Here is a 24749-nt window from a genome sequence, read left to right as displayed (position 1 = left end):
GAGGGAAAGCCATGGCGATTGCGAATAGAAGGGGAAGTGAGGCATGTGGAAGATTCCGTGGAATCTTTCGATTAATGATTTTAAAAAAAAATGTCCCAGTATGTCCCAGTGAGGCTATATGTGCTTTGCTATGTGCAATCTATGAACATGGAAGTAGCCTACGAGGTCGAGACTCAGGTATGCGAGGCTGTCTAGATAAGAATTCAAGGTTAGCTCTCGTGCGGCCCGGTGAGGGAACGTGACGTCGTCCCCTTTTGCGTTGATTGTTCACCAGTTGGGGGAGAGACGCAAATATATAGGAATGTGTCCATTTGCATGCAAATTAAGCAAAAGAGGCCAAAAGCGTCTGCCTTCGGTTTCTCAAGGCATAGTCCTGGTCGTTCTTCTTGTCCACTTTTATGGTGGTTAAGGGGAGCGGCCGGGCTTGCCCCGCCCGACTCCGAAAACAAAACATGCAAATTAAGCAAAAGAGGCCAAAAGGGACTCGGTCACTAGCTGTCTCGCCCTTTTCTCTTTCGTTTGTCAATTGAGGCGGAGGGGAGTGTCTGGGGGACCGGTACTTCGCGGCCAGCAGAGCAGGTTTTCTCTCTCTCTCTCTCTCTCTCTCTCTCAAATTGTCGTGACTAGCATCTAGGGGGAGGATTGCACGGAGGCCCGTGTAATTGGTGTACTTGAAGGCACATGAACTGCGTGTGTCAGCATCGTCCAATATTCTTGTTCTTGTATTTCTAACTGCCTTCTTGGCATCGCTCCCAGTCTACACGTCGGCGCAGTGCAGACTTGATCCACGACCTCAACAGAAGCTCTCGCTGCGTCTCTACTCAGGCCTCAAGCTCCGCATCTGATGACCATACCATCATCAACCACACTCCGGTGGTCAGTAGTTAGCTCACTTCTGCCCTTCTGGTTAATGGGCCAGTACATTTACTGCACACACACACACACACACACACACACACACACACACACACACACTCGAAAATCAAGGCAGTAGACATGCATCACCCTATTGCCTATTTCAGTGGTAAAGAATTTTGTGGGTGCACCACAGGAGACCTAATTAGCTCAATAGCCAAAACACTAAGAGAAGACGTGCTTTTCGACAGAATTGAGGCTCAGCGTTTACCTACTGGTTTTTCCACCTCCCCATGATGAAGCCACCTCTGGTGCACTTGAGTTTTATAGTGACATGGTAATTTTTCATGAAGGGACTTTATTTAAGGGAGCACGCGGAAGCATATACAAGTCAAGCATGGCCCTGTGACCGTGTCGAGTACTTGTGAATCGATTTTAGAAATACCTCAATGAAGGGATGGGCCCAGATGAAGTTCTCACTCTTGGAGACAAATCAATAACCACGAGGCCAAAACGTCTAAACAACAGATTAAGAGGCTGGAGTTTCAAGGCCGAACATCATAAGACCTGCAATGACTCGCTGTAGAGCTGGAAATATGTCATTAGGTGAACTATATTGTAGACACCACAAGATGAAATTCAAAACATTGAAACTGAGTCTCAACTTCAAAACGTAGTAGATACTAAGTGTAGAGTGTTCTGTTAAATGTCGGCCCGAAAAGAAGCAAATAAAAACTGCTTGATTAAACATATGGATGTGTTAAAGCTCACATCCATAAATGGAAACAAAGTGGCTACTTGGCTTTCATCTTGCAATTTATAATATACAATCTCTTCTGCTTTCGGGGGTGGGGTTTACACACATAAATGTATGTATTTACGTATTTATAGACCTGTGCGTGGAATTAAGTAAGTAGAATTTGTGGTCGCGCTATAATATAAAGATAAAAAGTATAATGTTAAATGAATTCTTACCTGAGAAAGAACACGAAGAACCTGGTGTGAGAGGTTAGGAAGACTAACCCTCCCATAAGAGTGCCACCACGTCAAAGGAAACTTTGTGGCTTGCTTTCTAGAGGCTACTACCCTCGTAAAAGAAGCGCCGATGCCGTTCATGTAGTTGGTGAACTCCCTGTCTATATGAAGCTGATCATCCTTTGAAAACATGAGCCAACATGCTTAGATTGTTTTGTGTTGAGGAAGGTATCACTCCATAGCGCTGACGATGTGTAGAGAGGATGAAGCATGGCGGCCATTGCATAGATGGGATGGCTCATGAAAGTCCATCGTCTCTCCACACACTCCAATATATCGGATCAGCTAAAAATTGAGTTGACCATAGCAATCAGAGTCCATAGTGTACACTCAATCATTGATAGATAGTATCGGTAGTACATAAAGGAGGAACCTCTTACCGATTAACAGTCAACAAGGAGCATTTGGAGATATGGTCTCTCATCTGCAAACAGGTCGATCCCTCCATATCCGTAAGTTGAAGAAGGACGTACACAAGCTGAAGTGGCACTGAAAGAGCATGCACCTGATGCATGCTTTTCACGACCCCCCCGCCCCCTCCCAGAAGTCGTGACTTGTACATAGCCAAGAGGGGAAAAAAAAAACCGATTAAAATTAAAATTTTCATCTTGCATCTTGAAGGCTTCAAGCTCCATGTGTGATACTAGTGTGGGCGAAAAATTATAACTAATTGTGAGGATTCTAGGTACTAATCCTTTATTAAGTACTTAAACTCATGATTAAGACTTAAGAAACTTGAACTGAACTCAGAAACAAGACTCAGAAGACTCTGTGTTTGATTGATTGAAAGTGTGATACAAGAGCTCCTTATATAGGAGATGAAGAGACACAAATGAAAAGACATGTCTCTTGGTGAAGAGACATGACTTTAGACGTAAAGATACATCCTTTCGGCAAAAAGCTGCAACCATTGGGCGAAGAGTCGCACCCGTAGAGCGAAGGGGTGTGACCAGTCGTCGAAGAAGTGTGGCTTTTGGTGAAGAGGCACGTGCGTCTTTTGGGCGAAGGGGTGTGACAATCCAAGCGTAGGGTTCTACTTGGCATGGCACTTCGCATATCTGCATCAATGAGTAAGTATGTAATGTAACTAAGTCACAAACGTGACATTCCCTCCCTCTTTAAATAAAACCCGTGTATCAAATGAAAGTCTGCCGCTTGTCGAAGAAATCTTGAAGGAGGTAAGTGTATTGTTGCATTTCTTCATCAGTTTGCCAAGTAGAATCTTACCCATCCAAGTCCATCCACTTAACAAGAAACTCAGTGATGATCTTTTGTCTTGTTTCTTTTTGACGAACGTTGAGAATCTTTTCTGGGACAAGAAGAACATGTTCATCTTCAATTTCTGGCACATAGGAAGATAAGTCTGCAACATGCGAATCTCCTTGAATATATTGTTTGAGCCAAGAAATGTGAAAAGTCGGATGAATTTTTCCCCATGAAGGTGAAAGTATCAACTTGTAGCTGACAACTGAATTTTTCTTGATGATCTTGAAAGGTCCATAGAAGCGAGGTCCCAATTTTGGGAAGAGTGACTTCACTGTTTTGTAGCGATGAGGCGCTACATACAATAAAACCAAGCCACCTTCTTTAAATTCTGCATATCGACGACGATGCTTATTTGCTTGCTTCTGATAACTTTGTTGAACATGAACCAATTTATCTCAAATCTGTAGAAGGACATCTTGCATTTCTTGAACCAATTGATCTGCTAACGCTACTTTGTGTTGAAGAACAAAATTCGTAGGCACAAGAGGAGTATGTCCATACGCTGCTTGAAATGGTGTCATTCAAGTTACCGAATGAGGAGAGTTATTATAAGCAAACTCCACGAGTGGCAAATAATCCTCCCAAGATGCTAATCGAGTTTGAATGTAATGTCGAAGCATCTCTTCCTGAATTTGGTTAACTCTTTCTGTTTGTCCATCTATTTGAGGATGGTAAGCTGAACTGAACAATAGATTGGTGCCAAGAGACTTGAATAGAGAGGTCCAGAAATGTCTTGTAAACTTCGAATCTCTATCGGATATGATGGATTTTGGTAATCCATGCAATTTGAAAATATGTTGTACGAATAGTGTTGCAACATCCGGAGCAAAAACTGTTTTCTTGCAAGGGATAAAATGCACCATTTTGGAAAATCAATCAACTATCACAAGAATTTGAGCATTGCCTTTAGGTGAGCGAGGCAAAGTAGTAATAAAATCCATGCTGATACTTTCCCATCTTTCGTTAGGCACGGGTAAAGGTTGAAGTAAACCTTGAGGTAACTGTCAAGAAGCTTTCATGATTTGACATGAGTGACAAGCTTTCACAAACTTGATAACATCTGCTTGCATTTGCGCCCAAAAATATATTGCTGACAAAAGCCGATATGTTTTGTTAACTCCAGGATGTGCAGCAAAAGGTACTTCATGATGTTCCTGTATCAAGATCTTCCTCAAAGATCCTTTGTGTGGAACACAAATACGATCCTTATAGTAGAGTAGCTCATCCACAATTGTATATGCTGCAAACATATTCATCTCTGAAGGAGTGAGACTAAGAGATTTGAGGGCTCGGAAAACATCTCCAAAGTCTTTATCTGTCAAATATTCATTCTTGAAACACGCAGAAATTTCCATGTGCACATTTGTTATGGCAAAATTTGTTGCTTGAGGCATGTGGCTCAAAGCATCTGCGACCACATTTTGTAGACCAGGCATATATTGAATTACCATGTGAAAATTTGCCAAAAATTCAACCAATCTTCCTTGACGAGGATTCATCAGTGGGGTTGAGTAAAAATATATGTCAAAGATTGATGATCTGTTTTAACCACTGAATCTGCGCCAAGAAGGTAATGTTTCCAAGTGCGGTAAGCATGCACGATAGCAAAAAATTCCTTATCATATACTGGGTATCGCATCGGAATTGTTGAAAATTTTCGACTGTCAAAAGCAATAACACGATCATTTTGAATGAGAACGCCACGTGATGCTTGATCAGAAGCATCGGTCATCACATCAAATGGTTGAGTAGGATCTGCGATTGCTAAGACAGGAGTTGTCATCAAAGCATGCTTAAGATCATTGAAAGACTTATCTGCTTCAGGAGTCCAAAGTAGCTTTATTCTTCTTTGTCAATTCCGTTAGAGGAGAAGCAATATCTGAGAACTTATGAATTTTGGTGTGATAAAAATTAGCAAGACCCAAGAAAGATCGCACATCTGTAATAGTGAGAGGTAAAGGCCAGTCAACAATGACCTTAATCTTCTTTGTATCCACTGCAATCCCTGTAGCAGAAATCATGTCCAAGGTATTCCACGCGATCCTTGAAAAACTCGCTTTTCTTCTTGTTGATGTACAACACATTTGTACGTAATGTCTCAAAGACAATCTACAAGTGTTCTTTGTGATCTGCCGTGGTTTTATTGAAGACAAGGATGTCGTTAAGGTACACGATCACAAATTTATCCAAATAAGGGCAAAAAATTTCATTCATCAAGGTCATAAAGGTTGCCGCGGCATTGGTTAACCCAAAAGGAATGACCAGAAATTCATAATGACCATACTTTGTCCGAAAAGCTGTTTTGTATTCATCGCCAATTCTAATGCGAATCTGGTGATAACCTGACTTCAGATTGATCTTGGAATAGACCCTTGAACCCAATAGTTGATCAAAGAGTTCATCGATGCGAGGTAAAGGAAATTTGTTTTTTATCGTCAGCTTATTGAGAGCACGATAATCAATGCAAAGACGCATGGAGCCATCCTTCTTTTTTACCAATAAGACTGGAGCGCCAAAAGGACTTTTGCTTGGACGGATATGACCTTTATCCAATAAATCTTCCAATTGTCGCTGAATTTCTTGAGATTTTGAATATGAAACGCGATAAGGAGCTCGAACTGGAGGAGGTTGTCTAGGAATCAAATCGATGGTATGATCCACAGGACGACGAGGAGGTAATGTAGTTGGAAGCTCATCAGGAAATAAGTCCATGAATGGTTCAAAGAAGGGTTGTTGCAAGTAAGCAGTGGGTGATGTTGAGGATTTTGATGGTTCTTCCGTTTCTGCTTCTTTTTCTCGCAACATAACCAAGGCTGTTGCACAATCACTCTTGCCAACCAAACGCTTAACTTGTAAAGCTGAGACCAAGGTGATAGGCTTTGCATTAAGAAGACCACGGAGTTCCACTTCTTAATGATCATGATAAAGCCGAATGGAATAATCTCTGAAGCTGATGACAGGATCATACTGATACAGCCAAGATTGACCAAGAATCATGTCGTAGTGCGATAAGGGCATTACTGCAAAGCTTAACTGATCTTGGTAATCCTGAATTTGAAATTGTAACTGTTGAAGTTTCCTGTTGCAGTTCAAAAATGAACCATCTGCAAGTTCCACTTGAAAAGCTTCCAAACTATTGGGTTGGTAGGTGAAGCTTGCTGACTAAAGAAGTGCTGACAAAATTTGTGGAACATCCAGCCACGAGCACATTGATTGGATGTTGACCAATGAACCCAAGAAGACTGAGCACATGGTTGGAAAGATCAATAGGAACTGAGCATTAAGGTGCTAACCACTTTGGATACTCGAATCGCACGAACTACTTGTTTGCCTTTGTCCTTTATAGGAGGTGGACAGTGTTCTGAATCTGCAAATGACTCCATATTTGAATTTTGCCGTATATTTGAAGGGTTTGGACGCTTCAGGTATTCATACCACCTGTGTGGACCACCACAAATTGTGCACAATGCTGTGCGGTTGGGCTGAGTGGTGGAGGGAGCCGATGAGAGGCTTGTTGCTCTGCTGATTCATTACGACGGCCGTTACGTTGGCGGTCGGACCGAAACTGTCCTCATTTCCGATTGTTGTTGGTGGAAGAGGAACCGTTATATATGAAGCTGCTGCTTGTCCAGAGAACCGAGGCCGAAAAGACTGCTGGCTAGAAAATTGTTGTCCAGAAGATTGAGATTGCTGTGGTGAGCGCCGATTAGGATTAAAGTTGCTTGGGCGACCATGTTGAGAAAAGCGTCCACTGGTTGAAGACTGATTGCCCATAAATCAGGCCCGTGCTGGACGACAATTGTCTCCAAGCTGTTCGACATAAGCAATGGCAACATCCAGTGTAGTTGGGTTAAACTTTTGCACATCATCCTTCAGGTTGGGTTCCAGTTCGTCGATAAAACTGTGTAGTTTATCGGATGAACTGAGGGTCTCTATCTCCAGAGTTAGCCTTTGGAACTTTGTGATATACGCGGCCAAGGAACCTGTCTGGTTCAGACGGGAACCAGGCGGCGGAAAGCAGACCGGGCATGAAAGTCCGCATTCGCAGGTTCAAATGCTTTGCGAATGGAGCGCTAGAATTTGTCCCATCATGGGTTGCGTTTACCGTCTGCAACTCTACGTTGCCACCACAGGAATGCTGTATCTTTTAATAATGAACTGGCCAATGCAACTTTCTTACTTTCCACCAAGTCCGTATTGGACTTGTAGACCTCCATCTCAAATATCCATTAATCTAGCACGCGCTTGTCGCAGTGACCATTGTATGGTTCTGACAGCTTAACATCGAGCTTCTTTTTCTGTGCGGAATTAATTTTTTTATAAAGAAGCAGTAATTCATTATTGTGTATCTCTGCTGTAGGATCTGGTTCGTCTTCGTGTGCGTCCATTGAAGCTTTTAAAGAAGAGGGTGAAGCAGCAGAAGGGTTTGCTCGAGAAGAAGTGTGTGTCTGCTGCATCTGCTCCAAACGAGTGTTGAGGGAAGCAAGACTTGTTGTAAAAGTCTATTGTAAAGCTTCCATTTGTTCCTTGAGGAGAGCAAGCATCGGTGCCTGCTGGCCATCTTCTTCTGCTTGGGACGTCGACATAGTTCTGCCTCAGAGAGAGTATCGAGGAGAAGCTGGAGAAGTATGGGGCATGTAGACAGGAGAAGCCGCTACTGAAGATTCGTCGAACTTTGCTATGAAATTTGGATCCAGGTCCGAATCCTCGAGATCCTCGATCTCGTCCAATGGAGGTGTTTCCTTTGGAGCGGGCGTCAAAGGTGTATAATCTGGAATGAGAATCTCGTTGTGAACACGCACGAGCGGCTGGAGTGAAATAATATTGTCGATCACATCCACTTTGCACTCTGTCAGTGAGTAGGCGAGATGAGGGTTCCGCCCAAGGAAGTACTCGTAGTGTTGAATATGTTGCGGCTCGCACGTCAGAACAATATGCCGCACCACCCAAGTCTGGAACTGTGTCGAGTGGCGGTGGGTGACGTATAATAGGTACTGTTGCGGAGTCGGTACAACCTGGGGTACTGGAACTGGCATCTGTGCTGGAACGGGAGTTCTTTCGGAAACTGGAGCGTTCACAGGAACAAGGTCGGGTTCCGACGAATTGGGAATGATAATAAATTCGGGTTCTGGAGTATCGGGAATTACAATGACTTCGCGTCCCGGCAGGATTTCGTCGGGAATCTCGTCTATGTACGAGAGAAAGAGGATTGGAATGTCGAAGGCATTGTTGGCCATGACGGCGTAGAATCCCGCGCACGCAAAATACCCCCAGAGCCAGCACAAAAACAGAGAGTAGAGGGTGGCGATGGTTGTACGTATCGCTGGCTGGTTGTCATTTTGAACGCTGGGTATGATTAGAAGACCAAGAGGTGTAATAAAAAAAAGAGCTTCACACTCGGGTTAAAAAAAATTGGGGCTTTGGGCGGCCACTGAAAACAGGTAATTTGAGGCCCTTTTTTTTAAACGTAAAAGTGAAGGGCTGCCAGCGTATTAATTTGCCCAGCGTAAAAATTTGCCTTGCGTAAAAAGTTCAGCTGCCGCTTGGTGAATCATCGCTTGGAGCATGTGCCACTTGGGAGAGGATGTGATGCGAGAAGGCTCCAGCGAAGGGGTGCACTCAACCAACGTTTCAAAATTTCCGCTTCTCACACGAAGGGGTACTCAACTGAAGAGGTACACACTGGCGCTTGAAAGTGCACACTCGTTCGCATTAACAATGCATCACCATGAGCAAGACCGGTACGGGTACACACAGCCATGCTGCTGTCTCTGGTGTGTTGTAGTATGTATTATAGAGAACAAAAGTAAATTAAGTTACCTCATGTCGAGATGTGTGCATCGTTCTTCGGATTCCATACAACGTCGGGAGAGGGGTAGAGTGTAGCGTCAAGGGTGAGAGGTTCACAACCGTAGGGTCCTAGGAAATTTATTTGCTTTGATACCACTGTGATGATTCTAGGTACTAATCCTTATTAAGTACTTAAACTCATGATTAAGACTTAAGAAACTTGAACTGAACTCAGAAACAAGACTCAGAAGACTCTGTGTTTGATTGATTGAAAGTGTGATACAAGGGCTTCTTATATAGGAGACGAAGAGACATAAATGAAAAGACATGTCTCCTGGTGAAGAGACATGACTTTAGATGTAAAGACACATCCTTTCGGCGAAGAGCTGCAACCATTGGGCGAAGAGTCGCACCCGTAGAGCGAAGGGGTGTGACCAGTCGTCGAAGGAGTGTGGCTTTTGGTGAAGAGGCACGTCTTTTGGGCGAAGGGGTGTGACCATCCAAGCGTAGGGGTTCTGCTTGGCATGGCACTTGGCATATCTGCATCAATGAGTAAGTATGTAATGTAACTAAGTCACAAACGTGACACTAATCGAGAGGATGCGATTGGGGGATACTACCTAGTCATGACTCGGTTTTGCTGACTGCGTGAGCTTCACGTAGGAAAGAGGTCCATGCATTGGTGAACTTCATGATAAAGGTAATAGGAGTTGGTTTCACTTACGGAAAGAGTGAAACTAACTAGGTCAAAGTGGCAGGATCCACCATCCCAAGATTTCCTATTTTGAAGTTGCCTTGTGTACACATAAGATGCTTGGTGACATCATGGGCCCTTGAGGCAGCTTGAGGTGTCAAGCCCATGTGAGGCATAATGAAGGAGCTCACGCAAGGGACCATGTGATGTGGGCTTTATTGCTCTTGGCTCATATAGAAGATGGGAAAGAATCAAGCCTTTTTCATCATTTTTTCCATGTTTTTCTTGAGAGAAATGATTCCCCTATCATATCTAGATCCTGCTAGACCCCCAACCACGACTTTCCCTTGCCACCTACCCTCAAATTCCGTGGATACCAAGTGGGACGCCATATTGGAGCCATTTGGGGTGGAAAAACTCATGTTTTTGGTGTTTTTCATGACCTAGTCTTACCTCACCTTACCCTAGTCACCTTCTTTGCTCACACACACTTGTTCTTTCCCAAATCTCTCTCATTTTCCCACTGCTAATCAACCCTCTCAATCTTCCATGGCTGCACTTCATCCCCTTCCCCTTGCTTGTGATGACTACACAAATGAATCAAACACTATGTATGCCTAACCCACACAAGATCAAGTGCTCATTGTAAATCCCCATCATCCATTTCAAAGCCCCTCTTATCCTATCAAAACCAGCCACAAAAACTCAGAAAAAATCAACATCTCTTCACCTCCTTTCATCCAAGTCTCATTCACTCTCACATACATGCACCACGCTCTCCATTATGACTCCTTCTTCTCTCTTCATCTCTCCTCTCTACCACAAAAGGTGAGATAAATGTCGAATATCTTCTAAAATCCTCAAGGTTGAAGATCAATCTTGGCAAGTAAGTGGTGAAAGATCACCATTTCAAGTACCAAGGTGAAGCATCAAGGAGGTCAAGGCGGCGGATCCAGAGGCATCTCAATCTGCCCCCCATTTTGGTCCTTAATGGTTATCAACTCTAAATGTAATTAAGTGGGAGAGGCTATATAAAGAGCCCCTACCTTGCTCACAAAACTAAGCCCCTCTCCTTGTTAGTATGTATTAATTATTCCCTATGCAACACTATATTACCGCTTGTGTAGTGTTTTGGTAGGATTGTTCATATGTTAGATTGCTGCTTGTGTAGTGTGCAATAGGATTGTTCATGTGCTTGTGTGGGTAATTTTGTTGGCTTTGTGTATGATTGTAATGGTTATCGGTGCGTCTCTATTATCCATCTCTTTCCTTTCTCTCTTCCACTCCCAGCCATATTTTCCGCTTTTCTCCTCTCTTATCTTCCACTCTCTCTTTTCCATTTCCCTTCTCTCTCTCCTCCCCACTCTTTTTCCCTCAAATCTCTCACACTCTTGTATACTGCACCATTGCAGCCATTGGCAATATTAGTCAAGAGAGGTTTTGAGTAGGCACCATTTCAAAATTCTCATAGCATAAGAGTGTTATCTACTCTAGAAGGATTGTGCACCCTCATTGTGCATAAGGAAGATAGCTCGGTGAGGCTACAACACAAGCATTACGTACATGCGAATGTGCTTGAGAGTCCTCTCTCATTGGATGGTGTGTACTATTTTTTTGGCCTCGTTGGATGAGCGCGAGCATCCTAGATCTTATGAATGTGTGTGGGTGTGCGTGTGACATGTGTGTATGTTACTCTGAGTCTCTGTAGTGCGTCCTAGCCGCACATCCGCTAGCCCGCCCCCCCCCCCCCCCCCCCCCCCCCAAAGTTTATCTCCCTCGTTGATGAGGTTCCTAGGCATCGTTCTGGTGCAGAGGCCACCATGGTCAATTTGCGTGCCTCATTAAATGGTGCCCCATGGAGGAGGGCCATCCATAGTGACGAGTGTGTCTATAGAGGAAAGAGTAGTCAAGCCTTTTTTTCCTTAAGAATTCTCAAAGAAGAAGAGGGCTATAACCACCTCCAAGTGGCCCAAGGGTGTTGCATGAGCAAAAGGAAAGGAAGGGCTTAGACAAGCTTGAGAGTACATGGTACGTGGAGGGAAGGAGGCCCTTGGTAGTGCCGGTGGTTCAAGTTCAGATCCCGCTTTAAACGCAGTAGCCAAGATTCTATCTAAGCTACCATGGAGGTCGTCTTTTGAGGCAAAGCGACGTAAGCTCGCATATCGTTTTGTGGCGTGTATACGAGTGTAACCAGTACACTTTGTTAACCCCGAAGCAAAGGCAACAAGGATACTTCCTTTGGACAAGGAAGTGTGGTTTGGCTACTGTCATCGGTGTTTTGGAGAGCGGGTTGAGAGTCTCTCTGCTCTTTCCTTGCAACTCATCTTAAAGAAGCTGTCCACCATAGATGCGACAGAGTGGATCGAAAAAAATTTACACATAAATGGTGTGTATTTAATGCAAAGGTTTGATTACGGTAACTACTTGCAACTGTTATTAGCAAAAAAACTCGGGGTCTTCAAGAATATCGTCATTACTCCCTACGTGATGGTAGCTGAAGAGTTTGGTAAGGTAAAAGTCATGAAGGGTAGTAATCTATTGTGGATATACAGCCTTGTCAATGCCAAGAAGATGCGGCTATGGATAATGGGCCGCAATTTTTTCCTTTTTCTTCCTACGTCATATGTATGTGAACATATATGTCAGTAGGAAAATTTTCTATTAGCAAAAAATAGTTTTCTTGTTTGGACTCCATGTATTAGATGAAATCCTTAGATCCCCATATCCTATCATCCTACTTCTATTGGATTATCATTACTCATTTGATGTATTTATTTTCATTTTGTTTTAGCTGTCTGTTTGTTAAACTTAGTTTCAATTCTTTGTACAAACCGTTGTGATTTTCAAATTATTATATACATATATAAAGATACAAAAAAAAAGAAGAGTATTGCATTTGTAAGATCTTGTGCAGATGGCTTTCCAAAACTTATACGGGAAGCTTGGTGAAGTTGCCTCTAATAAATGGCTTTCTTGGTATCCGGAGGAGATGAGGAAGCTACTAAGGTCAGAGCCTTCCCACTTTTTGCGAGAAGGGGCTAAGGCTTGGTATGCCTTATAACTATTCGACGAAGATTGACGGAGCTCTTGAAGTTGTCTCCAGGTTTCATCTGGAGACTCTTGATGTTGGTAGTTGTTGAGAAAAGCCATCTTTAGTCTCTCTGATTCCTCTTTCATGTTTAGAGAGAGCGTTTGGTACCAAGCCTTTGGCCCCTTCTCGCAAAACTAGTAGGAAGGCTTTGATCTTAGTAGCTTCCTCATCTCCTCCGGATATCAAGAAGGCTTTTCTAGATTGTCTAGAAAATTAGAGGCAACTTCGCTCGGCTTCCCGTAGAAGTTTGGGAAAGCCATTTGCTCAAGATCTCACAATTGCAATACCCTTTTTTTTGAAAAAATCTTCATATATATATATGTAATGATTTGAAAATCACAACGGTTTGTACGAAGGGTTGGAATTGAATTTAACAAACAAGGAGTTATAACAAAACGAAAATAAATACATCAAATGAGTGATGATAATCCAGTAGAGGTAGGATGATAGAATGTGGGGATCTAAGGATTTCATCTAATACATGGGGTCCGAACAAAAAGACTATTTTTTGTTGGTAGAAAATTTTCCTATCAACATATATGTTCATATGCACATGGCGTAGCAAGCTAAAAGAAAAAAATTGCGGCCCATTATCTATAATTACAAAAGGTAAAACCTTACTTACTTCTGCAGCCGCACCTTCTTGGCATTGACAAGGCTGTATATCCACAATAGATCACTACCCTTCATGATTTTCACCTTACTAAACTCTTTAGCTACCATCACGTATGGAGTGATGACGACGTTCTTGACGACCCAGATTTTTTTTCTAATAGCAGCTGCAAGTAGTTGCCGTAATCAAACCGTTGCATGAAGTGCACATCATTTAGGTGTAAATTTCTCCCAATCTACTCTGTTGCATCTGTGGTGGACATCTTCTTCAAGATGAGTTGCAAGGGAAGAGCAGGGAGGCTCTCAACCCGCTCTCCAAAACACCGATGACGGTAGCCAAACCACACTTCCTTTGGGTATGGAAGTGCCCTTGCTTTGGAGTTGACAAAGTGTACTGGTTGCACTCGCATACTAGCCGCAAAACGGTATGCGAGCTCACTTCGCTTTGCCTCAAAAGATGACTTCCATGGTAGCTTAGATGGAATCTTGGCTACTGCGCTTGAAGCGGGATCTGAACTTGAAGCACCAGCACTGCCAAGTGCCTCCTTCTCTCCACGTACCATGTACTCTCAAGCTCGTCTAAGCCCTTCCTTTTCTTTTGCTCGTGCAACACCCTTGAGCCACTTAGGGGTGGTTATGACCCTATTCTTCTTTGAGGATTCTTCAGGAAAAAGAGGTTTGACTATTCTTTCCTCTGTGGATGCACACGTCACTATGGATGTCAACGTAGAAAACCTCTGCCTCGAGTATGCTTCTTGACTCATTTGCAAGAAAACTGAAGCCTTAGCAAGGCCTCCTCCGTGGGGGCACCATTTAATGAGGCACGCAGATTGACCATGGTGGCCTCTACACCAGAACGATGCCTAGGGACCTCCGCGTTGAACTCCTTGATGCTTCACCTTGGCACTTGAAATGGTGATCTTTCACCACTTACTTGCAGAGATTGATCTTCAACCTTGAGGATTTTAGAAGATATTGGACATTTATCTCACGTTTTGTGGTAGAGAGGAGAGATGAAGAGAGAAGAACGGGTCATAATGGAGAGGATGATGCATATGTGTGAGAGTGAATGAGACTTGGATGGAAGGAGGTGAAGAGATGCTGATTTTTTTGAGTTTTTGTGACTTATTTTGATAGGATAAGAGGGGCTTTGAAATGGATGATGGGGATTCATAATGAGCACTTAATCTTGTGTGGGTTAAGCATACATAGTGTATAGTTAATTTGTGTAGTCACTCACAAGCAAGGAGAAGGGGATGAAGTGCAGCCATGGAAGCTTGAGTGTCACGTGACACATCCCAACCCTATGTGTCCGTGGACAAGCTACACCACAGCAGGGTTCAGTTAGTCCAGTCAGTTTAGATTAGCAGTGATCTGGCACTTTTGTGAGTCTATTCGTAGACCGTGCATGCCCAGTCACTTAGCATAGATGCATATCCCCCGGTTGCACACAGCATGATCATCGGAATTCCCATCAGAATCCATTAGCATCAGTTAGGGGAATTTTTCAGTGCATTTAGCCTATTTTCCTATTTTTGGTTATTTTCACTTATTATTTTTAAGTGACTTTCCAACAAAAGTAGGTAGGGCAATTTTGCTAAGTTAATATATAAGCAAACCCAAGTTAGCACTTTCTGGCAGAAGAGGCAGCAGGAGCTTCCCGCTCAACATGCAACTTCTCAGCAGTACCCCCGTCAGCACCATCGCCCAGCCTCCAGCAGCTCTGGCGTTTTCCTTCACAGCAGAACCTCGCCTTCAACCCCCATTTACTGGCGTTTTTCCCTTAGCACTTCAGCCCTGCAGTGTTTTGTTCTCCAACAACCTGCCTTGCTCAGGGTTTTCACTAACGCTAGGGATTTGCTGCAGAACAACGTTTTTTGGAGTCATCAGCATTAGCGTTTTTGAAAAGGACAGTTCATCCAGCATTTTTAGTTCTCAGCTTTTACCACATCAGATCCTAGCGATTTCAGCCTATGCACAGTAGCAAAACCACCCCAAGACGGTTGCAGATGCTCCCCTATTTTCAGCCATAAAAATGCAGCCAAAACAGTCATTTTCAACCACCGAAACAGTCCCAGAATTTAACATTAGAAGATCTCAGATTTCAGCCATCAAGTCGTCGTCGTCATCTTTGTCGTCGTCATCGGCATAGTCCAACTTGCATCAGTCCATTGCATTCACATTGTACACCATTGTGAAATCAAAGTAGACCACTCTCGCCGACGAGAGTGGGGCCTTTGGAGAAGGGTTTTACAAACTCTTGGGTGTCGTATCTGTCACCAGCGGGTGACTACTATCTATCCTTTTTGTTGATTTCTTTCTTATTATCTATTTACTTTCACTTTTTGGAAACACCCCTCGGGAAATCTAACTGCCCTGCATTGCATAGGGAACGGGAATGGCAATGGGATCCCCGCGGAACGGGGGAACGGCTAGGGGTCCGGAACGAGAACGTCGCAAAACGGGAGGTATAAAAAACACCCAAATAGTGCAATTTTTAGCTCCTTGTGTTTAAATACAAGGAGTATTAGAGTGCTTTGACTCTAATACTCACAAAAAACTCGTTTTGAAGACCATTCAACCTTGCTATGACTAGATGATGTGAGAGAGAGAGAGAGAGAGAGTGAGATGGAGAGGGAGAGATTTGAGAGAGTGGGAGGGAGAGGAAGAGAGCTTGCAAGCTTGAAGCCTTGAGCCTTGAGAGAGTGAGTCTTGAGAGGGAGAGATCTTGAGAGTGAGAGGGAGAGAGCTTGAGCCTTGAGGATTAGCTTGTGAAGAGAAAGGGGGAGGGGGGTGCATTTTATGAGTCCTTGAGTCCTTGCACACTTTCAAAAGAAGCCCAAACATTTACTTCAATTTTTTCAATTTTTGCCAAATTTGTTTGTAGCCGATGGCCGTTCCAGGGGCATTCCGGAACGGTCCGGGGGCGTTTCGGAACGTTCCGGAACGGCCGTTCCGGTTTGCATTGGCCACTCGGAACGTCAGACATTCCGGGACGTTCCGGAACGTTCGGGAAGGGAACTGCCTCCCGGAACGCCGGAACGGGGGCTAGGGGGCGTTCCCCGGTAACTATGGTGGAACTGTCCAGAGGGAGTCCAGGCCTGAGGGCAAGAGAGCACTAAGGTTGGACAAGGACTATGGTTAGCCAAGTGGGGTCATTGACTAGCCAAAGTGGAATCCTTTGCTACAGAGGCTACATTTCAGTTCTGGATGTGGCCACAGTGTACAAAGAGGGTCGGATGACCTAGAAAGATACAATGGCAGCATCTCCTAAAATTTAGGGAACTGCTATTTTGGGACCTGAAAATGTGTTTGCGTCATTACCTCCGGAATGACAAGGAGAACATTTTCTTACTCTGCCGTGAAGTCAACTGGACAACCGGTTGGGAGATTTTTAGGCGGCAACCCCGAAACGGGAAAATGCTTATAAATGTGCCAAGTGGCACCTTCTGGTGCACTTGCCTCATGCAACAAAAAGTGGCGCTGAATTTGAAGGAGGGAGAGCCTCATTTTCAGATTTTGTCACAGGTTAAGAGCTATGGAGTGCTTGCTTTCCCTCTTATGCACAGTGCGGTGCCAGGATTGATGCCCTGCACGCTACGCACTGCCCTCTCTCTCCCCTTTGGCAGTATGTTATGCCCCTCTAGTGGGCTCTTCATTTGACCAATGTACAGTTGTGTGGGTTCATGCGCGATTGCCGAGGCAAGAGCCTCTTGCACAGGTACTGGATTAGCTAGCAGCTAATCCACCCGCAGGTACAGGTGAATTCGGAGAGGTTTCACGCCAGAAATCTCGTCCGATTCAAAGGGAAAGTAGCCCTACAGGTGCGGGAGCTCGAGGACTTGCTAAGGATGCGACCGGCACGCGAAACGGAGCCCGAAACAGTAAATTACAGCCTGCTGTGTATTTTGCAGGTTTAGGGTTTTGGCCCTAAACGGACCCTAATACCCCCAGGAGGTTCGGGGACGCAAGGGGACCGTTGTACAAGTGATCTGGCGCATTTTCAGGGCTGAAAACAGAGAATTCAGCGTGCTGCAGATTCTCGCCAGGTTTTGCAAAGTGCCCGTATGCGTCGGGAAAGTCATCCAATGCGTGGGAATACTGACTGTGAAGGGTTCTAGTACAGTTATGCTGCCAAAATCGGGCTGGAACAGTGGAAATTCAGCTGAGTTTGTGCGGGGCAGCTTGTAGGGAACCACAGCGTTTATTCCCTCTTTTGAACAATAAAGAAATACCGAAAGGGGCGCCTAAGGTAGGGGCCAATCTGGTGTCCGTCTACTCATACAGGTGCAATCTAGCAGCCTGTATCCCTCTCCCCTTTGTTGTGTCTTGAAAGTACAGGTAAAATAGACGACTAATAATGGGTGAAAGCTAAATCAAGGTTTAAAGTAAAGTCTACCGCCCTTTTGGATTGAACAGGCCGGTTTCATGGTTCCATCGACGGGATTAAATCACTTTTTCCCATAGAAGTGAGCCTTGGGCAGTTTTGGGCTTGAAGACACAGGGGATCATAGACCAGACACAGGGAATTGTAATTATGGCTGACAGACCAGATGATGTGACTGAAGAGGTTTCCTCTTCACAGGGTCAACAGACACATGAAGTGGGTGAGTCCTCAAGACCACCACAGACAGATGACGATATATTCAGGACCCAGTTGGCTACTGCTGTGGCTATGTTTACACAAGTAATGCAGAACCCGAGGTTTTTAGCCTTTCTGCAACCTCCTGTTCCGTCTCAGCAAGTTGGGTCACTGGATTATATTCAAAAGCCTGTTAAGGCTCGAGCACAGGTGATTCATACTGCACAGTCAATGGAAACACCTGTACACTTGACGGAGAACATGCAATCTCCACAACCTATGCCTAAGTTGCAAGAACAGGTGGCTGAGATGCCAGTATTCCAAGCTGTACCAGTTCAGCCCGCCACCTTTCAGCAGCCTATAGCTGGTTCTAATGTGCAGGGAAGCAACTTACAGGCTATGCAACAAGTCTTCCAACCACCTTGAGTACATCCTGGCTATTTTGGAGGTGGATCGGTATTCCAGAGCATGGCTGGTCATGCACCTGGAAATCAGTTTTACACGCCAGGAACAGTGTTTGGGGGTGCTCAAACGATGATGCCTAACCCCATGTACAGTGTCAATTTGGGATGCCACAGGCAAATTTTGGTATGGCTGGAATTACAAATCAGCAGCCAAATATGGCATTTCCAGGTCAAGTTAATAGCGGCCAAGGAACACAGATGAACCCTAATAGTGTTCCCATGTTTCAGTCACTTCCATATGACAATTTAACGCCGCTGGAGAGGCCAACTCCGTACAAAGAAGGTGGCAAAGGTGTGACATTCACGACCTTTACAGGGTTTGATGACAGGAAGAAGGCTCTCTCATTCCTCCAGCAGTTTGACAAGGCCTATGCAGGGGGAAACTTTACAGAGGCTTCAAAGGTCTGCAAGGCAGCCACTTTCTTGACAGGGAATGCGGGACAATGGTGGACAACTTTATTGCTTCAAGGGCAAGCTCCGTCCATATGGATTTACTTTAAGCAGATTTTTGCAGCAGCATGGTTATCTGATGACTTTGAAGCAAATGTCATGACAGAATGGCACCAGCTAAATGCTGCCACTTGCAGAAATCTGGATGATTACAATCGGAAGTTTTGGAAAGCTCTACTTCCAGTAACTTCCTATAGGTTTGTGCCATTGACAGAACAGATTGAAAAATACTGTTGTGGCCTACCTAAAGGATTGAGAAAGTATTGTACGAAGACAAAAGTCACTACTTTGACGCAGCTCATCGAGGTAGCAAACATTGGCAATGGTTTGCTCAAGGGAGAAGATTGTGAATTTAACACTGGCGTCAAGGCAGGATCAGGCAAGAAAAATTCAGCCAAGAAGCACGTTCCCAATGAGGCTCCTAAAGGGACTCAGGAGTCAGCCAACGCAGGGAAAGATAAAGCTACGGCTGAATCAGAAAAAGGACCAGCAAAGAAATGGAAAAGACGTTTTCCTCGCAAGTCAGAAGAGCAAAAGAAAGTCCTGAGGACAGAGAACAAATGCTTTATATGTGAGCAGCCTGGCCACATTGCTTACAACTGTCCTACAAAGAAAAGGCCAACTGATTCTGATGACAAGGAAGACAAGAAAGGAAAGAAGCCCATGGCTGGTCTAGTGCCAGATATGGTGGGCGACAAGCCAAATTCAGATGCAAGTGAGCTTTGCAGAGCATGGGGAAAGGTCAGGGATCAAATAGTGCTTATCTTCTTTGATCCAGGTGCCAAAGCCAACTTTATTTCCCCAGAATTGGCTTCAAAGTTGGGAATCAGACCTGAAGAGATGGGGTATACAGCAGAGGCAGGTTTGGCATGTCCTGGCCATACAGAGGCTGTGACACCCATCATTGGAAAGTTGCGTCTACATATCCAGTCCTATGTAGATGCTGAAGAATTTTACATCATGCCACTGGACGGATGATGTGTTGTTAGGTATTCCTTGGTTGTTTCGTGTACAGGGAATCCTGGATGCCTACAACAGAAAGATCACTGTACAGAGCAGGGGAAAGACTCACATTCTGGATGTAAAGCTTAAAGGGGAGTCTATTCCTACTGTATCAGCTTCTGCTATTACTTCTGTAATGAAAAAGCATCTTTCTGCGTACTTGGTTTTTGCACGTGAAGTGTCAGATTGTGATGAATCAAATTTATCTGTGCTAGATAAAGAAAGGTCAATGTTTTTACAACAGTATAGTGAGTGTTTTTCCGATTCATTACCGTCTCAATTACCGCCAGAGAGACCCGAGGACCATGCGATAGATTTGGTGCCAGGCAGTAGCCCACCAAATAAGCCTCCGTACAGGGTTAGTGCGGCTCAGCAGAAAGAGATAATGGGCCAAGTACAGGAGCTGTTAGAAAAGGGGCTGATTCAGCCCAGTTCATCTCCATTCTGTTCTCCAGTGTTGTTGGTGCAGAAAAAGGATGGCTCATGGCGTATGTGCATCGACTACCGTGCACTGAACAAGAATACCATCAAGAATAGGTTCCCTATACCTAGAATTGATGATATTATGGACAAATTAGAAGGAGCAGCTATGTTTAGCAGGATAGATCTAAAGAGTGGGTACCATCAGATCCGCATTAGATCAGAGGATGTGCACAAGACTGCTTTTAGAACAACGTTTGGCCTTTACGAATTTTTAGTGATGCCCTTTGGTCTCACAAATGCTCCTGCTACGTTCAATAGGATGATGGACAGAATTTTCCGTCCACACCAGCAGTTTGTTGGTACATTCTTTGATGACATGATAGTCTACTCAAAGAATGAAGAGGAGCATAGGCATCACTTGGCCATTGTGTTCAAAGAGCTACGCAGTCATAGGTTGCTCATCAATGCAAAGAAAAGTGAGTTTTTTCTGGAAGAGATTCACTTTCTGGGACACATTGTCTCAAAGGATGGTGTCAGAATGGATCCTGCAAAAGTTGAAGCGATCAAGTCATGGCCAAATTTGAAGACGGTGCATGATGTCCGAAGCTTTTTGGGACTATGCTCCTATTACAGAAGGTTTATCCGAAATTTCGCTGAGATTGCTTCACCTTTACATGCTCTTCAAAAGAAGGCAGTCACCTTCAGATGGACACAGAAAGAGATTTCAGCTTTTAATCTCTTAAAGGAAAAGATGACTTCAGATCCAGTCATTGTGTTGCCAGATCTTAGGAAGTTATTTGTGGTCCAGTGTGATGCCTCGGTAGTAGCATTGGTGCAGTGCTAATGCAAGATGGCAGGGTAGTAGCCTATGAGAGCAGAATTTTGCAAGGGCCAGAGATGACCATGCAGGTCTATGAGAAAGAGTTACTGGCTGTGATTCATGCGCTCTTAAGTTGGAAACACTACCTGCTAGGTGCAGATTTCGTTGTCCAAACGGACCATCAGACCTTGCGATACTTCTTGACACAGACAAAGTTATCTGAGAAGCATATGCGATGGGCAAATATCTTGTCCATGTTCCACTTTCAGATTGTGCATGTGGAAGGCAAGAAGAACGTTGTGGCTGATGCCTTGTCTAGGAAGCCACAAATTTCAGCTGTGTCAATTCCTTATCATCATGAACTTGATGATATGAGAGAACAGTATGAAAATGATGAAGATTTTGCAAGGGTCTTCGAGCAGCTAATGCAAGGACAACGTCATGAATACTATCTTCTTAAAGACGGGTTCATGATGATGCATGGCAGATTGTGTGTCACAAAGCCATTGCGACGCAAAGTTATGGAAGAGAGTCATGTCCCACCGTATGCAGGGCATCGTGGTATCGATGCTACAGTTAAAGCGGTTGAGACATTCTTCTATTGGCCTACATTGAGAAGGGATGTGGATGCCTTTGTGCGAAAATGCCTAATATGCCAAAAGGTCAAGTTTGACAGGCAAAAGGCACCAGGGTTATTGCAACCACTACCTATTCCAGATAAACCATGGGAAAGTATTGCTATGGATTTTATCTTTGATCTTCCGAGAACGCCGACAGGAAACGATGGTATTTGGACCATTATTTGCAGATTCAACAAACAGGCTCATTTTATTCCTGTCAGGAAGAAGATAAAGCCAGATCAGATGTCACGCTTGTTTATGAGCAATATTTTCAAGTATCATGGCATGCCACAGTCGATTGTTAGCGACCGTGATCCACGCATGACAAGTTTGTTCTGGAGAGGCTTGTTTGAGAATATGGGCACCACGCTCAAATTCTCTTCGTCATTTCATCCTCAAACAGATGGGCAGTCAGAAGAGGCAAATTCTACTGTCCTAGATCTGCTGAAGTGTTATGTGTCAGAGCATAAAGGAAAGTGGGAGCAGTATTTGCCATTGGTGGAGTATGCATACAATAATACAGTGCATTCATCAACTGGCAAGGCACCCTTTGAGATAGTTGAAGGTGGCAAGAAAGTTCCTCCCATACTGCATACAAAGGACAAGATATTTGAAGCAGATAAGTATGTTCAGGACATGGATGAAATGTACAAGAAGGTCAAAGTGGCCTTAGAAAGGACTCAGGCAAAGCAAAAGAAAGCAGCTGATCGTCACCGTCGTGAAGTGGTATATTCACTTGGTGATTGGGTGCTTTTACGCTTTGAAAAGGCACGGTTAAAGAAGATGAAGGGCAAGGAAAGACTGTTTCCAAAGCTCAGCATGCGTTACTATGGGCCTTTTCAAGTATGCGACATAATCAGTGATGTTGCATATAGGCTGAAATTGCCTGACAGTTGGAAGATTCACAATGCGTTTCATGTGAGTCTTCTCAGACCCTATGTGGGTGATGTGCCAGAAGATATGCCAGCTGAAGATCAGCCGGAAGTCGAGGAACTTGACGAGATCTTGGTCCCTGAACAGATTTTGGCACACAAAGAAAGGAAAGTGAAAGGCAAGGTTGCTAGGCGTTACTTGGTAAAGTTAAGAAACTATCCACCAATGGATGCGAAGTGGATGGAAGAAGGTGAACTTGCAGAGTCACCAACTGTGTTATCACTTTACCTGGAAGCCTTCGATTTGCAACCTACCTTGACCCCTTGAGTTTCAAAGCTACATGGATTGTCAGTGTGACAATGGCTTCTGAAACAAATGATGTACATGGTATTTAAAGTAAGCTCAAATGAAATACCTGTTACATGAATGTTAGAGCTGTACAGATTGTCAGTTTGGCAATTGCTCTTATGGAATGTCTAAAAGTTTGGTTAGTGCTATAGAAGTGAGTATTTCTTGTCAGTTTGTCAAGGATACAGTGATTGCTTCTATTGAAGAGTACATGTGTAACTGCATTCTTAAACTGTCGGTTTGGGTATGCTCGAAAGTGTTACGGGATCCAACGTGTACTATAAGACAGTGGCAAAATGTGCAGCTACCATTTTGTCATTGGAAAGTTAGTGACTCAAAGCAATGGCACAGTGCGCAGCTACCACTATGTCATTGGGACAGGGTTCACACGCAGGCAATACATGAGTCGACGAGGTGTTGAATACACCAGGGTTGACAATGAGCATGTATGTGTCGTATATGTGTCGACAGGTGTTGAATACATCAGTGTTGACAGTAAGCATGTACGACATAGATGCAAACGAGGACGTTTGAGATTTCAAGAGGGGGGTATGTCACCAGCGTGTGACTACTATCTATCCTTTTTGTTGATTTCTTTCTTATTATCTATTTACTTTCACTTTTTGGAAACACCCCTCGGGAAATCTAACTGCCCTGCATTGCATAGCTAGTGTGGAACTGTCCAGAGGGAGTCCAGGCCTGAGGGCAAGAGAGCACTAAGGTTGGACAAGGACTATGGTTAGCCAAGTGGGGTCATTGACTAGCCAAAGTGGAATCCTTTGCTACAGAGGCTACATTTCAGTTCTGGATGTGGCCAGAGTGTACAAAGAGGGTCGGATGACCTAGAAAGATACAATGGCAGCATCTCCTAAAATTTAGAGAATTGCTATTTTGGGACCTGAAAATGTGTTTGCGTCATTACCTCCGGAATGACAAGGAGAACATTTTCTTACTCTGCCGTGAAGTCAACTGGACAACCGGTTGGGAGATTTTTAGGCGGCAACCCCGAAACGGGAAAATGCTTATAAATGTGCCAAGTGGCACCTTCTGGTGCACTTGCCTCATGCAACAAGAAGTGGCGCTGAATTTGAAGGAGGGAGAGCCTCATTTTCAGATTTTGTCACAGGTTAAGAGCTATGGAGTGCTTGCTTTCCCTCTTATGCACAGTGCGGTGCCAGGATTGATGCCCTGCACGCTACGCACTGCCCTCTCTCTCCCCTTTGGCAGTATGTTATGCCCCTCTAGTGGGCTCTTCATTTGACCAATGTACAGTTGTGTGGGTTCATGCGCGATTGCCGAGGCAAGAGCCTCTTGCACAGGTACTGGATTAGCTAGCGGCTAATCCCCCCGTAGGTACAGGTGAATTCGGAGAGGTTTCACGCCAGAAATCTCGTCCGATTCAAAGGGCAAGTAGCCCTACAGGTGCGGGAGCTCGAGGACTTGCTAAGGATGCGACCGGCACGCGAAGCGGAGCCCGAAACAGTAAATTACAGCCTGCTGTGTATTTTTGCAGGTTTAGGGTTTTGGCCCTAAACGGACCCTAATACCCCCAGGAGGTTCGGGGACGCAAGGGGACCGTTGTACAAGTGATCTGGCGCATTTTCAGGGCTGAAAACAGAGAATTCAGCGTGCTGCAGATTCTCGCCAGGTTTTGCAAAGTGCCCGTATGCGTTGGGAAAGTCATCCAATGCGTGGGAATACTGACTGTGAAGGGTTCTAGTACAGTTATGCTGCCAAAATCGGGCTGGAACAGTGGAAATTCAGCCGAGTTTGTGCGGGGCAGCTTGTAGGGAACCACAACGTTTATTCCCTCTTTTGAACAAT

General features: G+C 44.4%; 2 protein-coding genes across 3 annotated transcripts in view; one reads left to right on the top strand and one right to left on the bottom strand.

Moving 5' to 3' along the window:
- The first annotated feature begins 466 nt into the window (after window positions 1–466).
- Window positions 467–24749, top strand: part of LOC147432492 (uncharacterized) — a 102515-nt gene continuing 78232 nt past the window's right edge. The window contains exons 1-2 of one of the 2 annotated variants that reach the window (XM_086492416.1): window positions 505–579; window positions 757–876. The gene's annotated coding sequence lies outside the window, so the exon portion shown is untranslated. Of the gene's footprint in view, window positions 580–756; window positions 877–24749 lie in introns of both variants that reach the window. The other variant, XM_086492415.1, reaches the window with a different exon arrangement.
- Window positions 5266–6930, bottom strand: LOC147432493 (uncharacterized). The gene is made up of 3 exons (XM_086491946.1): window positions 6703–6930; window positions 6178–6235; window positions 5266–6062 (listed from the first exon to the last, which is right to left on the bottom strand). Exons 1-3 carry the CDS (start codon window positions 6928–6930, stop codon window positions 5266–5268), a joined length of 1083 nt encoding a protein of 360 aa, XP_086348072.1.

Source organism: Adiantum capillus-veneris, chromosome 20 (assembly GCF_014529385.1).
Source record: "Adiantum capillus-veneris isolate H3 chromosome 20, ASM1452938v2, whole genome shotgun sequence".
Taxonomy (NCBI): Eukaryota; Viridiplantae; Streptophyta; class Polypodiopsida; order Polypodiales; family Pteridaceae; genus Adiantum; species Adiantum capillus-veneris.
This window is presented reverse-complemented; position numbering and strand designations above follow the sequence as displayed.

Coding starts and splice junctions, on each gene's coding strand:
- LOC147432493 (XM_086491946.1), bottom strand. CDS start 6,930: ATGGGCAATCAGTCTTCAACCAGTGGACGCTTTTCTCAACATGGTCGC. Junction 6,236..6,702: donor GTTTCGGTCCGACCGCCAAC/GTAACGGCCGTC, acceptor GAACTGCAACAG/GAAACTTCAACAGTTACAAT. Junction 6,063..6,177: donor AAGATCAGTTAAGCTTTGCA/GTAATGCCCTTA, acceptor ATCATTAAGAAG/TGGAACTCCGTGGTCTTCTT.